Below are 15,297 nucleotides of genomic sequence, written 5' to 3'. Positions count from 1 at the left end.
ATGACCAGTGGAATTCATGTCTCCCCACTGACCATCGGAATCCCTGTTAATCTTAAAGACCTTTCAAATCACTTCTTTTTTAATAGTATGAACGTGGCTTGAGCCGTTCCTATTTTAAAGCTGCTTAGACAAATTTTCAAGCCCATTCAATTCTGCGATGACGGCCTGCAGAAAAATTATCCTAAATTGTCTAATACGATCCAGGTACTTTTTGACTCGCAAAATAATTTTTTTTCTGAGATATTGGGATTTTTGGGGCCCACATCTTTCTAGGTTGCAGTCGTGGGCTGAGTTTCCAATCACAGCATAAAACAATATATTAGACTTGAACTTAACTTCAAAATATTTGTACCAAACCAAATTCAACTGAAAAAGCAGAATAGACTCTGTTTAACACCCAAAGTGCTTGTCCACACATAAAGTTTCCCCACTTTACCATACCGTTCTGCTCGCCAACCATAGTTTTCAATCTAATTGGCTCAATCACAAGTTCTGTGAGCTTCTGTAAAAGCCTCACGTGTGCAACCTTATCAAATTCTTTCTGAAAATTCAAGTAAAATTACAATTACTGGACAACTTTGAACCCAACGCTGTCATTACCGGCTTAGATTTCCAGCAGACATGTGGGACCAGTTCTTGTGAAGACTATGCCAGCTATCAGCTACGTTCAACAAAGTTACAAAGCCAGACTCTAGATTATAGAGTCTGGAAGTAAAGCCCTGTTGTGCCTGCTCCTTTACAGCCGCCAATCAAAGTTTATTTGTGTCTAGTAAGCTTACCTGAAAATCTCAGATTTGAATATGCACTGCAATCACCATTCATCACTGAGAGAAGCAATAAGCCTTAATGATGAGAAAATGCTTGGGAAAACCCCCCCCATTGACCTTCAGAAATTTGAAAGATTAAAAGCTACATCCCAGCTCTACCTTCAAGAATACAAATAGTCTGATGATCACACTCTCCAGTATTTGGTATTCCAGCTGCAGTTGGTAAGATGGAATTTCACTATAGGGAAATGCAATGCTTCACCATCAAACAGGATTCCCATTTATCATCTTTGACAACAGGGAGACAAGTTCTAGGTAAAAACTAAAGAGTGCTGTGCAGTGTAACAGTTAAGCACTTCAGCAGTAAAATTAAACTGGTCAACTGTGTCAGGCCCTCTGTAATGAGGTATAACCATTCCACTCCTACAGCACCATTACCTCCCAGATGATCAGAAACGGGGATAAATAAGATTTAGTAATAATACTGAAAATGATCACTTAACACATAGGATTAGGAGAGTTCCTACAGCAGATCTGCCATAGAAGACATTTCTGCACCTACATTTTGAATTAAAAAATAGCAGGTTGTCAAACAGGATATATTTTGTGTCTATGTCAATTTATCCAAAGTCTACCAACCATGGCAGTGGTGCACAATTAGGTTTCAGTGCAGATCATTAGGCTGAAAGCGCGTAGAAGGGAGCCTGTCAAAATTATTTAATCATTCTGAGTAGCAAAAACAATATTGTAGCACATCCACCGGTGAGTTAAATCTAATTCAGTACTTTGTCCAACAATGAAAACACATACTCGGGAACAATTACCATTATTTGCCGTTGCTTGAGGCAACGTGTGAAATAAACCGATTATAAAACAATAAATACAACATTCAATCTAGCAAGCAATTTGCATGCGTTGGTCTTGAGTGAAACCACTGGAAGATCACTGAAGGAAGTCTACATAGGGACTGCAACAATGGTTGGTGACTTCAACTCAGTTTATGCTAATCTTCTTGGAACTATTTTACTGATACATAATACACGGACTCATGCTTCATTAACTTTAATTTGATCAGCGTTTGAAAACTCAGTGACAATTAATTGAATGTACAAAACGATGTAAAGCCTGATTGAGCATTCCCTTACCATACCTGCTAACAAAGCTGGGTGTCAACCAATCAGGGCTTCAATAGGTATATGAGCGGAAAATGAAATGCTCTCTGTGGTGGAGACCGAGGCAATGATATCCAGGCCCCTCAAAGTAAACAAACTACAGGCCGTCCATTGGGGATTATCCAGCAGACGGACCTTCAGAATACAAACGCAAGAAAGTGACATTGTACAAGTTTATTGCCCTGATGGCTGGCTGCGTTCAGATTCATTGAGAGGGAACAGCGCAGATTCCCACACGTGATACAAGGGTTGAGAAGTCTGTTCTCACTCTCGCAGGGCAAGGTTAAGGGAAGCGTTTCTAATAGAGATTTCTGAAACAAATCTTGACAACCATAGCTGTGTTTGGGATTTTATGGGACTCAACTACACTGTGTGACGGGGCTGGGCTGTTTTGTAAACCAAAGTAGGAAACCTATGCGATTTGATAACTGCTGTTCAGTAGCGAAGAGAATGGCCTCTCAAACTAGTACTCACCTCTCTCCCCAGTAATAGTCAATTCACTCTACAGATTATCCCGTGAAGCGCTTTGAGACGTCTCAAAGACGTGAAAAGGCGCTGTATCAAATGCAAGAATTATTTTCAGGATTATTATAATAAAATATATAATGCTGTTCACTTCGCAATGTTACAGTGATAAAAAGAGTTTGTGCGGGTTTTGTATCAACAAACAAGAGTGATAAAAAAAAATTTTGTTAAAAAAACTTGTGTAAAAGAGTCTGAAACTTGTCTGTTCACCTGAGCTTGAATTCGCCAGCAGAACACAGCCACTTCCACTCGCCATCTTATTTGATGAGAGAAGCTCTTTAGCTAGGACGGCAGAAATTGGTTGGACCAGCAAAGATGTGAGGTTTGGCCGGTACTCTCTGAAGCTTCCATCTTTAAGAAAACAAAAACACATAATAAATTACCTCTTGTGCTGTGGGTAGCTACTTTTAATTAAATGTCACCACAGGGAACAGAAACTGTAATCTGCTTTACATAAAACAAAAGGCATAGATCTTTAAAAAATACTTATCGTGGGCATATACTTATCAATAAATATTTACCACTGTGTTTATATTGAAAAATGAACCACACCGAGATCATCACTACGAGGGCCAATTGCAAAGGCAGGTTTCATTAGCTGTTATTTCAACTTTACCATTTGATTTAAACGCTATGAGGGAGACTGGGTGTCAGTCATGGGAGAAGCCACAAAATAATTTGTTCACATTTACAAATTAGCAGCCCCCCTCTCTCTCTCTTTCTCTCCCTCCTTCCCTTTCTCAGAGAAGCTGGGAGGATGGAAAATGTGCATTAGTGTGGAAAATGCTGCTGGTGTGCGATAACTTTTAATAGAAAAAGAATCAATCCAATTTTCATACTTTTGTAACTCAATATTCTTTCTTTTCCTTTTAATATTCATTTTCCCATTGATTTATTTTCTGCCTTTTCTCTCTCTCTCTTTCTGCAACAATAATAATAATCATCCTTGGATTTGAGATAGCGCTTTGTCAAGTCAACGTAATGGCTGAAAGCACTAAGCAGGATTTACTGTGCCGTAGTGACTGTGTATTTTGTAGGCAAAACTCTCAAAACAAGTTGTAACACGCTCTTCAGGTGACCATTCAAAGGTGCCTTTCTTTCCTTTAACCCTTCAGAAACACGCTTCATCTTGGGAGATAGATACCTTTATGTTTCCAGACACAAAAGCCAAACAGTTTCCCTCCCATCCCAGCTTTGTGGGGTCATCTCTCTTGAATGCTCCCCTTATTTCTGCTCCTCCTCCACTTCCTCCCAATTAGAGCCAGTTATAGGGATTCTGATCGTGTGATAAATGACTTTGATAGAAGAGACAGAAGCACAGTCTCAGATTGTTAAACCTGTATCACTGGGCAACAGAACTTCTTTTTTAATCTGGGACCAATCACTCTGCCTGAGCAACTTTGGCAGAGACTAGAGTGCATTAGAGGCTTAATCTGAAACATCAGAAGAGTTTGTGCAACCGGATAACCATTGGAGATCTAATTAGGTGAGGTGTATCCACTTAAAAATTATGCACATCTTCTCTAAAATCTTCCTAAAAAGATATCACGTTGCACTCACAATGAGAAATATCAATAGATGCATATTAGAAACAAGAACCCTTAATTGCTAATGTTGCCCTTTGCATAAATTCACACGTTCAAATGTTATGCATTTCATAATGGTGCAGATGCCATCATTACAAATTATTAGACATAACAAAAAGTTACAGCTTCATGATTGTTCACAAGCCAAATGCTGACACAATGATATTTGCGGAAATCAGAACAAATCTGTTATTTTATCTGTGCTGACAGTTCCAACAGGTAAGCTAGCAGGTGGGTAAGCAAGCACACGATATGTTTGATAGATAAACCTTCATTGCAATGGAAGGTAGAAAGACCTAAAGAATTAAAAGACAGACACAAATACACTACATAGATGGAGAATCAGACACACAAGGTAGAGACAAGGTCGATATAGAGAAATACAGAAGAAATGGATGATTTCTGTGTGACCTTACACCAAACAGATTTATCAGCTGAATCTCTGTCCCTCATTCACAGGTTTAACACATCACTTTCTGTTCAGCTATCTGAAGCCACGTATTAGGATGATCAGAAAAATTGTGACATAGAAAGAAGACTATAAAATACTAAACTAGAAAAGGTCACCTGGCCCGTAAGGCTGGTTCCTTTCACAGATGTCCCACCTAGCCCATCAGGGACTCTATCCAATTTATTTAATCTCCGAAGGCAAAGCTCTGCAAAATATCTTCCACATCCTCCCCAGGTAATCATTTGCACTGTGGAATATCATCTACCCACATCCATTGCCGTTACTCAGGCGTGGCTGGCTGCTTTGCCTGTGATGCCTCCTTGGGCACATCAGCACAGGAACCATTGTGTTCCATGAAGCGTTTGATTATTACTGTCCACATTAATCCCTGTAACCTTCAATCCCATCCTAATCAGACACTTAACCAGTTTGTTCTTCAAAGGAGTTCAGACTGAATTATTTTTTTTTGCTGAGTTTCCTATTCCGAAACTTCCAACACCCCACCAACCCCGCCATCTCATTTGTGGTTCATTTGTTTCTCTCTCCCTTTGCAGTTCCACCCTCCAGTATACTGTAAAGTGAATTGATTGTATATTTGTGGGCGAAACGCAGCAGCCAATTGCGCTCCCACAAACAGTTGGGGATTGGATGAACAAATTATTTGTTATCCCCGGGAAAGCAGTACACCGATTAATAATAATAATCCTTGCATTTGATATAGCGCTTTTCACGTCGGGAGGACGTCCCAAAGCGCTTCACGGAACACACTGTAAAGTGAATTGACTGTATATTTGTGGGCGAACGCGGCAGCCAATTGCACACAGCAATGTCCCACAAACAGTCGTAGATTGAAAATGACCAATTTTTATTATTGTTTTGGGTTTTTGGAGGGATTATCATTAGGCTCTGTGTGGAGTAAGGAAACTTGCCCAACGCTTCGCCCTGCCCGGGAGTCAAACCCAGGTCCTCTCGCTTGCGAGACAAATGCTCTAACCACTGAGCTACAGGACTCCTTGTGTCAATTTTGTTCTTATACCACCTAACGTGCAAAAGATTGCACACAGCCCCTAACTCGGGTGATCAATCAAACAAAAGGAGGTCTTGCTAAGGACAAAATGGATTTGAGCTGTAAAATTTGTGAAATCCCCCCAAGAAAATCATCAAGGAAAAGTATGTCTAAAAGTGAAACTTTCCCTGGCAAAATCCTGAGACATGACTAAATCTAAATTAATCTACTATGCTGTTTATTCCTCCACCACATCTCACCACTGAAAAAGTATTGGAACCCTAACCCAGTTAGTTGAATTATATTAGGATCAGGAGCAATCCTCTTTTCTGCTACTATTGCCAGGATTTATTGCTGAGTGTGAGGCACCAACCAGAAATGCCTATGGGTTAATCTGCCTTTTATACGACTGCATCTACTTTATGTCTGAGAAACAGGATTACAAAAGATATCTTGTGAAATGTGAGATTCTGAGCGCAGGATATTTTATCTGGACACTAAAACACTGTATAATTTATTTATTGCTATCTTTCTCTACGAAATACAGAAGGAATCCCCGACAACGACTTTAGGGTAATACAATCATAAAAGAATTGAACAATTTAAGCACAGAGGAGGTTAGCTGAGAATCTGGACAAGGAATCCAATCTCATCCATCTTTCAGAAGATACATTCTGCAGTGCTCCGAGATGCCATCTTACATGACTATATAAATGCAAGTCGTTGTTGTTAAACATATGTGGTGACATACAATCCAGCCGATTTCAGCAAGAATGTGGAACTGTCTCTCAGGAAGGAGTCACAGGCTGATATCATGTTATTCTTAGCGCCTTGGGACGTCCTCCCAACATGAAAGGCGCTTTACAAATGCAATTTTGTTGTTGTTGTGATCCTAAACTTTCATGTTCGTCCCAAAGACATTAACGCTTACAATATTGCTTCTGATTTAACTGCTAGAAAATGCACAGTTGCGCTATTCATTGTCGGGAAACATTACTGGCAGAACGTAGTTCTGGTCTAATCTGACACATCGGTATTCAGCACCTATGGGAATAGGCTCAGTGTTTAAAATTTGAAACTTGCATGAAAAAAATAACATGTAACATTTAAAATTCCGATTGTGGTGGCTTTACATTCATTCTGAGCTTGGGCTCCTTACACTGACTCCTTATCCTCAGACTTTCTGATGCTGCCACATAATATCCACAAACTGCAGATAATATTGGTCATTCACTTCATGGCTGTTTGTGGGAAACTGCTGTGTGCAAATTGGCCGCTACGTTTGCCTACAAAATACGCAACAGTTTACAGTAAACTCCTGTGAAGCGATTTGAAACGGCTTGACTCCTTAATGTGTTATATCAATTAGGAAGGATTATTATTCATTAGTCCAACTAAAAGATCTGTTGAGTGAACTGATCAACTTCAACTTTTTTTTAATTAAGTCTTATTTTGGTTGAAGAGTTTTCTATTGGTGGGGGATAGGGGAAACAGTTTAAAAAGCGATGTTGTTTGAAAAGTCACAACAATAATAATCCTTAATAATAATAATATATGAGAGATTTTAAGATGCCAATATTAACTCGGGAGGTGATGGGACCACTCAGTCTGGCAGATGTTTGCTCAGGGTAGATTTTCCCAAATATGGTTCCACAGTAGAAGATTCCTACAGAAAGCAGTTGATGAAGATCTGGAGTGGTGCCTGATTGAAATCCTCTGCCCTGCAGGGAGTCAGTGACACAGATGTTGACTGTTGCTGGGAGACCCTTTTACAAAGATCCTTCAGGGTTTTAACACTGCTCTTCTGTATCACGAAACAAATCAATATTTAATAACTTACACAATCTGAGAACACAGATCCGACAATTGAAGAACAATGAAGATGTACCTGTGCTTCCGCTACGCAGTAAATATAACTTGGAAGATGAGGGCAGAGAAGATAAAAGAGACACAGCCTGGACCTAGAAAGCTGGAGGCACTAATGTGCCTTTTTGACTCCTTTATATAGAGTCAATGAACAATGTTCTGAGATCAATTGGCTATATCATCCAGGGGAAGGATAAAAACCTCATCAGTGAACCTCAGTAAGCTCTGCTTTAAACTACAGATCTGCAATGGGTGGCAGGTTGTTATGTTGAACAACCGCCTAATATGATGTGATCAAATGAATGAAAGGCCTTCTTAATCTAAACCAACCTCCTGATCCTGTGAAGAGCTAACATTCCCAGGTCGTGGTGGATTCAAATGACGCACATTCACTGTTGGTTGAAACTGGAAACAAACTGGAAATGTTGATCTCACCACGAGATGTTGTCCTTATTACTTTGAGCGATTGAGGCTACAACAACAACAACAACTTGCATTTACATAGCTCCCTTCACACGGGGTAGCATCCCGGGGTAGCTAGCCAGCAAATCACACAGCAAGTCTCGACCCTAGGTACACAAGTCATAAAAGCTGATTTAAAGTGCATTTGGGGGAAGCCAGACTTTACACTAGTCTGCATGAATAATAATAAATTTGAACAGCTTATGGCAATAATTTAGCAATCGGCAAAAGAGTAAGGAACAGTTCCCTGCCCCTGTAGACCGAACAAATCGTGTGTTGCTATTCATGCCGTTAATCTTTTTTTTCCGGAATTTCCCATTTGTTTCTGCTTTGCTGTAATACTGCTTCCCCACTGGATATTCTGTCCATAACACAACTACAACATTCAACAAATCATATACAATGCACTCTGTATAATTGCATGCAGTTGGGACTGGACAGCCCCCATGCAGTTATATGGAGTATGCAATTACCTGAAGTACATTAGTGGTGCCATGCTCTCCATGCTGCCCTTCCTCTCATAATATTCTGCGAGAGCAAATTACATTTTACGATATGGATTTATCATACAAATTTATGTTTTTCTGTGGGGATCAGCTTTTTATATTTCTCTAGAAATATGTTTTCCCCAGCAACATGACCTTTACAGCCCAGAAGAATATTCAACCCATCGTATGTGGTCTGGCTCTTTGAAAGAGCAGTATATTTAGTCCCATTTACCTGCCTTTTTCCCTTCAAATTATTCAATGATAGATAGCTTGACAAGATGGCAAGCACTCAGGACAGGGCATTCTACATTATGATGTTCCTCTGGGAAAAAAATCCTCCTTTTCTGCCACTTTACTCCTTTGATGATGATCTTAAATTGATGCCCTCCAGTCACTGACTCACCGACCAGGGGAGATAATTTCTTCACGATCTATTCTATCAAAAAGTTTTTAAAAGACCTCTATCAGCTTTCAACCTTTACTGTTCAACTGAAAATAGGCCCAAGTCTCTTATGTCATCCTAGTAAATCTTTTCTGCACCCTCTCTATGGCTCTGACGTACAATACAAAATTAGATTTGTATAGCGCCTTTCACGTCAGGAGGACGTCCCAAGGTGACAACCCTCCCTCCTTCCTTCCCTCCCTCCCTCCCTCCCTCCCGTGGATTGACCAAAATTGGGCACAATACTGTACTGTAGCTGCAATTTATGTCACAAGTGTTAATGGCACAGTGAGAAGTACAGTGGGCCTGAAAGAAAAAATGCTCAAAACGTAATATCCCAAGAATAAAATCCCCATCCTCGCCCAACTCCACCGGCTTCCCATCCCACAGAGGATACAGTTCAAGATCCTGGTCCTACTTCCAAAGCCCTCCATGGTCTTGCTCCCCCCTACCTATCCGACCTGCTAACCCCCTACCATCCTGTTCGCTCCTCCGCTCAGCGGGCTCCGGCCTGCTTCACGTCTCCCACCTCGCTCGCCCCACTATCAGCAGGCACGCCTTCCGCCACTCTGCCCCCACCCTCCGTCTCGCCCCCTTCCTCGCCACCTTCAAGACTCATCTCAAGACCCTCCTCTTCGACCGTGCTTTCAATCTCCCTGATTTAGAATCAGAGGAGAATAGTCAAATAAAGATGGACACACCGTGTAGGGAAGAAAATAAAATAAAATAAGTAGGAAAAATCCAGAGCCAAGTTAAGTTGTTCAGACATTTGATAGTGACTGTGTTTTGAGTGCTAACTCTGTAAGCTTGGACTGTTAGGGTTAATAATTAGTAATAAAGCCAATCCTGATGCTCCAGTAACTTTATTACTACAATATTAATACTCTTTAAATACATAGTGTGAGCTGAAAGTGCACAGCAATAGGTGGGCCCAAGAGACAGAAGTTTCCTCAGGCTCGCTGACCAGAAACAGAAAAGGCCAGAAAAGGTTTAGCTGATAGCTGTAGATTATGTGAGTTTTACTGTAATGGTTAGTGATCTCCGCTGAACTAATAATAATAATAATCGTTGCCTTTGATACAGCGCCTTTTCACATCTTCGAGACATCTCAAAGCGCTTCACAGGATACACTGTAAAGTATATTTGTATAAAAGTATATAAACTTCTCAATCAGATCACCACCTTGTGCCATTAACTGCTATCCATTATTTTCAATGTAATACTTTACGTTCAATTCTGCGTGCTCTTAGGACCATTGTCGGACAATGTAAACTTTTTGGAAAATTCTTACATTTAGGCCTTAATTTTAAAGTCAATTTGCTGCAGGTTTCAGAGTGAATTGCATGTTGCCTCAGGTATTGCCTCATACCCACAGCCCAGTATGAATGAGTCCCTACATTTCACAGTTGATCGGTTTGATATACCTAGCATATTCGCAGCATAAAGAAGGCAATTTAGCCAACCTCCCCCCTTATGCTTTTCTCACTCTCTACTGGACCTATCGTCCCAATCCTCTACTCTTTTCCCCCCACCCAACTACCAAAAAAAATGAAACCGTCAATATTACTGTATTCAATCAGCAGTCCTGAACTAATAGAAAATCTGTAACTTTTAAATAGGAAATGTTTTGCTCATCAGACATTTGGTGCTCTGGGACTCTAGCCTGCGGGGAAGGGAGCTATTTAAATGCAAGTTGCTGTTCTTCATGTTAATACCATAGCTATGCCAAGGAGAATTCTTGTCCATCTTCTAAACAAATAACAGTGTTTCAATAAGACGCCAGTGGAAATCCTGGCAGGATATTGAGCACCAAGTTAGAGCCCGAGATGGGAAGAAGATTATTGTGGGGAAGTAAGGAATTGCGATTGATTAATTAATTAATCTGAATGAGAGGGTATTTGACTGTAAATTGTTTCAACAGTGTGCGGTAATGTTATCCACAAATCAATGTTATCTCCTGGCTTTTAGACAGCTGCCTATTGCTGCACTGCCATAAAATGCCAGCGTGCATGGATCCCTTCCATTAATGCATAGTGGAGTCCTGTAGCTCAGTGGTTACAAGCGAGAGACCTGAGTTCAATTCCAGGCAGAGGGCAGAAACCTTGGGCAAGTTTCCTTACTCCACACAGAGCCTAATAATAATCCCTCCAAAACCAAAAACAATAATAAATTGGTCATTTTCAATCTATGACTGTTTGTGGGACATTGCTGCGCGCAATTGGCTGCCGCGTTCCCCCACAAATATACAGTCAATTCACTTTACAGTGTGTTCTGTGAAGCGCTTTGGGACGTCCTCCCGACGTGAAAAGCGCTATACCAAATGCAAGGATTATTATTATTGTGATTGTGTAACAGTTCAGTGCAACACGATTCACTCAAATTAAACACAGATGGTATGCATTTTCCTCTGCACAGTATAACTTAATCACACCGAATGGCTTGGGTCACACAGAACAATGCGGTTTATTTGAAACCACAAACAGTGAGGTCGAGCCTATACACGATTAAGATTGTTGTAAATGGGAATAACATGATGATTTATCTTTCAAAGAAATTTATTTCGCTGAGTGAAACGTTTAGCTTGAATTCTTAAGCTGGGAGAAACCTGGACATGTTAAAAATCAATTGGTGTCAATCATTAAATAATTTAATAACATTTTGTCTGCTCATTTCTGTGTCTAAAATGAATGCTAACCAGCTCAGAGACTGAATAAGAAGAGTTACCGTTCAATTGTGTATGATTATTAACTGCCTTCGCCCGGGCCAGTTCAGAAACTTGTTCGTTTGCCTTCTCAAACAGTTGCTGCTAATTTATCGTAAATTAGTTCGAAGTTTAGTCTTGAGTTAAATATCCTATCGTGGACCCGAAACGTTCACTCGCTTTCCTTTCTCCATAGATGCTGCCTGAGCTGCTGAGTGCTCCCAGCCACTTCTGCTTGTGTTTCAGATTTGCAGCATCTGCAGTAATTTGCATTTTTATCCTATTTCTTCATCAGTTCATAAGTGCAGCCAAGCCATCATGGCCCCCTATCCCCTATCTCAACATGTACAGCCAAGCAGACAACTCCCTCTCTGCTCCTGCCACGGGCAAAAACAACACTAGGTCTTTATCGGCATGAACGTTTCTGAATAATTCTACAGTGAAGACATCCCACTTGGACAAGTTTTAGGGAAATGTAGGAAATAGTTTGGTTGTGGGATTCAATTCATATAATAACCTAGAAACATGGAAACAAGAGGAGGCCATTCAGCCCCGCGAGCCTGTTCCGCCATTCTATAAGATCATGGCTGATCTGTACCTCAACTCCAATTACTCTGCCCTTGCCTCATAACCCTTAATACCATTAATAATGTCATGTGTGTTAATCAACACTATATATATAATACAACAGTGCTTTGCAATACTGTATTCAGATAGATGACGTGTTACCCAATAAGAATATCTACTGTTCACGCCTATCTGCTCACAGATTCAGCTGCTGCCCTGGTCACATTAAACACCAGTCCCACAAGTGAGTGTGCTTCTCTTGACTAAGGGACACATTGCAGATGGGTTTCAGAGATATACAGGCTGCTGTGAATATAATAGAGTTTAATGGTGCAATTATACTGTACTTACAAACTTTCCACTGGTACTGCTCGCTGTGTTGAGTCACACTGCCCTGCTCCCGCCACTTAAGCTTCAGGCGTGCAGCTGTGCTCTTGTCTCTGTCCAGCTGAAGCTGTTTATTTTGCGTTGAATCACCGAAAAAAAGAGTCTAAATTGGGTCTGTGCTGTGCAATTTTAACGTGAGTCACATTGGTTGCAAGGACAAATTTCAACAAGATGTTTTTTGGGCAGGCCTTTGAACAGCACCACTGGAGTAAAAGCACAGGCTGCGCAGATCCAATGGATGGCCCCAAATTGTGAAGGATCTTCTTCAGAGCAGAATGTGCGAACTGATTCTTCAGCAAGTTAACATCAGTGAGCAGAGCTCTCTGCCTTTCTGTACATGACAGATCTGTACAGAACTTGTCGCTTGTCTGTACATGTATAGACTTAGAGCTACAACAACAACAACTTGCATTTATATAGCTCTGGGATAGCGTCCCAGAGCTCTGTACTTAGCTCCACAGGCACAGCTGTGGAGGTTTGTACTTAGCTGTAAAAGTACAGATCTACAGCTCTCTGTCTGGACATATTGGTGACATCTGGTCACGTTGCATCATGAACAGATCAAGAAGCAGGATTTTTTTTTATACTCCACTTCACTTCAAACTAATTTATTATAAATGAACAGTGAATTCACAAACACGCAGAAACCAGCAGCAATAGCACAGACTGATGTTCTGGAGGTAAAATGTTAATGTGACCGCTTACATTTCTGTCTAAAACAATAACAAGTTTCTTCACTTGTGTGTGGGCAGCACATCTCAGACACACTCTGTCTGTATTAGGTAACAAACCGTGATCATTTACGTTGGTGCTTTACAACAATGCCAGTCCACGATCATTACTGGATCAAGTCTTACTTTGTTGCTACCAATAGGTGGAACTTAAAGGTCACAGATGATATTAAAAAGAGAGATTTATCACATCACAGCAAACTATACAGCAGTAATCAATTTTTACATGCCACATCCAGACTCCATTACCAAATGAAGATAACTGTACAGTACAAAATCATTTATCAATAAAACACTTTGCAAGGCGCCTTGCATATCAGATACAATTTGTTTTCATTATGGAAGTCTGAAATGCCCACCCCTCTCTGCTGAAGTCACTTCAATGCGTTGATATCTACACAGATTCCCTTAGGTATTGAGGCATTGACCTGGCAACAGATCTACAAGGGGATTGGGGGAGTCATGCTAACAATACACGATGTACACAGAATAAAATTAGATTCTGTTTAATAAATTAGCTGAACTGCATTCAGCGTCAAGTCACCCAAATACTATTATTCACTCGATAATGACAATTGCTGGCACGGAAAATGTATGTTTACAGACCTTTTTGCCATTCAACTCAGATGGACATTTCAAACCTACAACTGGTTTCAGCACTTTTTTTAAAAAAAATCGAGTCCATGACAGTTCAGTTCATGAGTTTACAATGTATTCTGTGAAGAGCTTTGAGACGTCTCGAAGACGTGATAAAGCGCTGTATCAAATGCAAGGATTATTATTGTTGTTAGTTTGGCTAATGATGTTTTGCTGTATTCTTGGTCCCATTGTAACCGCGGGTGAGATGCCCCCAAGGGAAGTCTATTAATGTTACTGTAAGATTCTTATTCTATTCATTAGTAACAGCAATAATGAAGGCCACAAAGTGATGCCTTCGAAAAACAGGCATAATTAATGTTACCGAAAAGGCTTGAAAACCACAATACAATGATAATTCATTTTAATGAACATGTTACAGAACTCTTTTGAGCTTCAAATTGGAGGGAAATGTTTATCAAAGTTCAGAGGAAGCAATCAAAGAGAAGAAAGAACTATTTTTAAAGCAGGAAGCGAGATGCGAGTGTGTGCGGGGGGACGGGGACATTATCATTCAGGAAACATGCCTCACTTCATCAGAGCCGAACTGGTTGATCACAAAGTGTTTGTGGATGATCCACACACTTCCTCACACCTCTGTATATGGTTCCGGCTCAGAGAACTGGCGTAGGAGCCTCAAACAGTGTTTATAATGACTCACAATCGACATTCGATTAAACTCACAAAACAAACATGTGCAAAGAGCAGGGGGTTGGCAGCTGAAGGGAGGTGGGGACAGGAAACGTGACCTCAGCCACATCTCAAAACGTACATCTTCGCCCCGAAAGCTCAGTCAAAGAGATACGTTTTGAGACATGACATGAGGTAAAGGCTAAGAGTTTTTCCATTGTCAATCCTTGAGCACAGTTTATGTTTCTGTGGGTTTTCAGAGACTTGAAATTGGCCAAAGGCTTGTACAACAAGTGCTGTTACAGAATATCACTGGTAAATAAAATACTCACTAAAATTTAATAATCTGGAAAATTGATTCACCAGCCGAGAAAACTAAGGTAAGGGGACAAGACCACAAAGTAGCTCAATGATGAGAAGATTGTCTATTTGTTGTGTCGACTAACATTCGAAAAACACCTTTCAGGAAAGATTACCACCGTCAATATTCCTGTTCGATCAAATAGAAAACCCTTTCTCAGATGAGTTTTATTTCAATAAAGAGCCTAAAGTTGATCAAACTGTCAGATCACGAGATAAAATGTCACACAACTCACATCGAGCCTCAAGATATGTGCAGACTTGCTCCCACTCCCAAACTGCAATGTGAGTTTTATTGAAACATCAGCAAAAAAGAAACTTAGCAGTAGAATAGCATCAAATATGACAAATAATTGCTTGGGGAGCCTCAGAATATCATTCGTCTCCTTATTCTTATGTATATTTCTCCAGGCAAAGAAAAACATTTCATGCTGTCACTTATTTTTCTCAGGCAACGAGACTCTATGTGTGTCGTCACACCCACTGGAGCATCAGTTCTTTGGATGCAAATGCCATTTTA

At 40.4% G+C, this 15,297-nt stretch overlaps 1 protein-coding gene across 1 annotated transcript in view; it reads right to left on the bottom strand.

The window, feature by feature from the left end:
* The window catches only part of LOC103175760 (inactive N-acetylated-alpha-linked acidic dipeptidase-like protein 2), a 251,184-nt gene that overhangs the window by 85,002 nt on the left and 150,885 nt on the right, over positions 1–15,297 (bottom strand). The window contains exon 9 of the mRNA XM_042339243.1: positions 2,675–2,815. Coding sequence (XP_042195177.1) covers positions 2,675–2,815 — 141 coding nt within the window. The remainder of the gene's footprint in view (positions 1–2,674; positions 2,816–15,297) is intronic.

The sequence above is a fragment of the Callorhinchus milii genome, unplaced genomic scaffold, assembly GCF_018977255.1.
Source record: "Callorhinchus milii isolate IMCB2004 unplaced genomic scaffold, IMCB_Cmil_1.0 Scaffold11, whole genome shotgun sequence".
Classification (NCBI taxonomy): domain Eukaryota; kingdom Metazoa; phylum Chordata; class Chondrichthyes; order Chimaeriformes; family Callorhinchidae; genus Callorhinchus; species Callorhinchus milii.
This window is presented reverse-complemented; position numbering and strand designations above follow the sequence as displayed.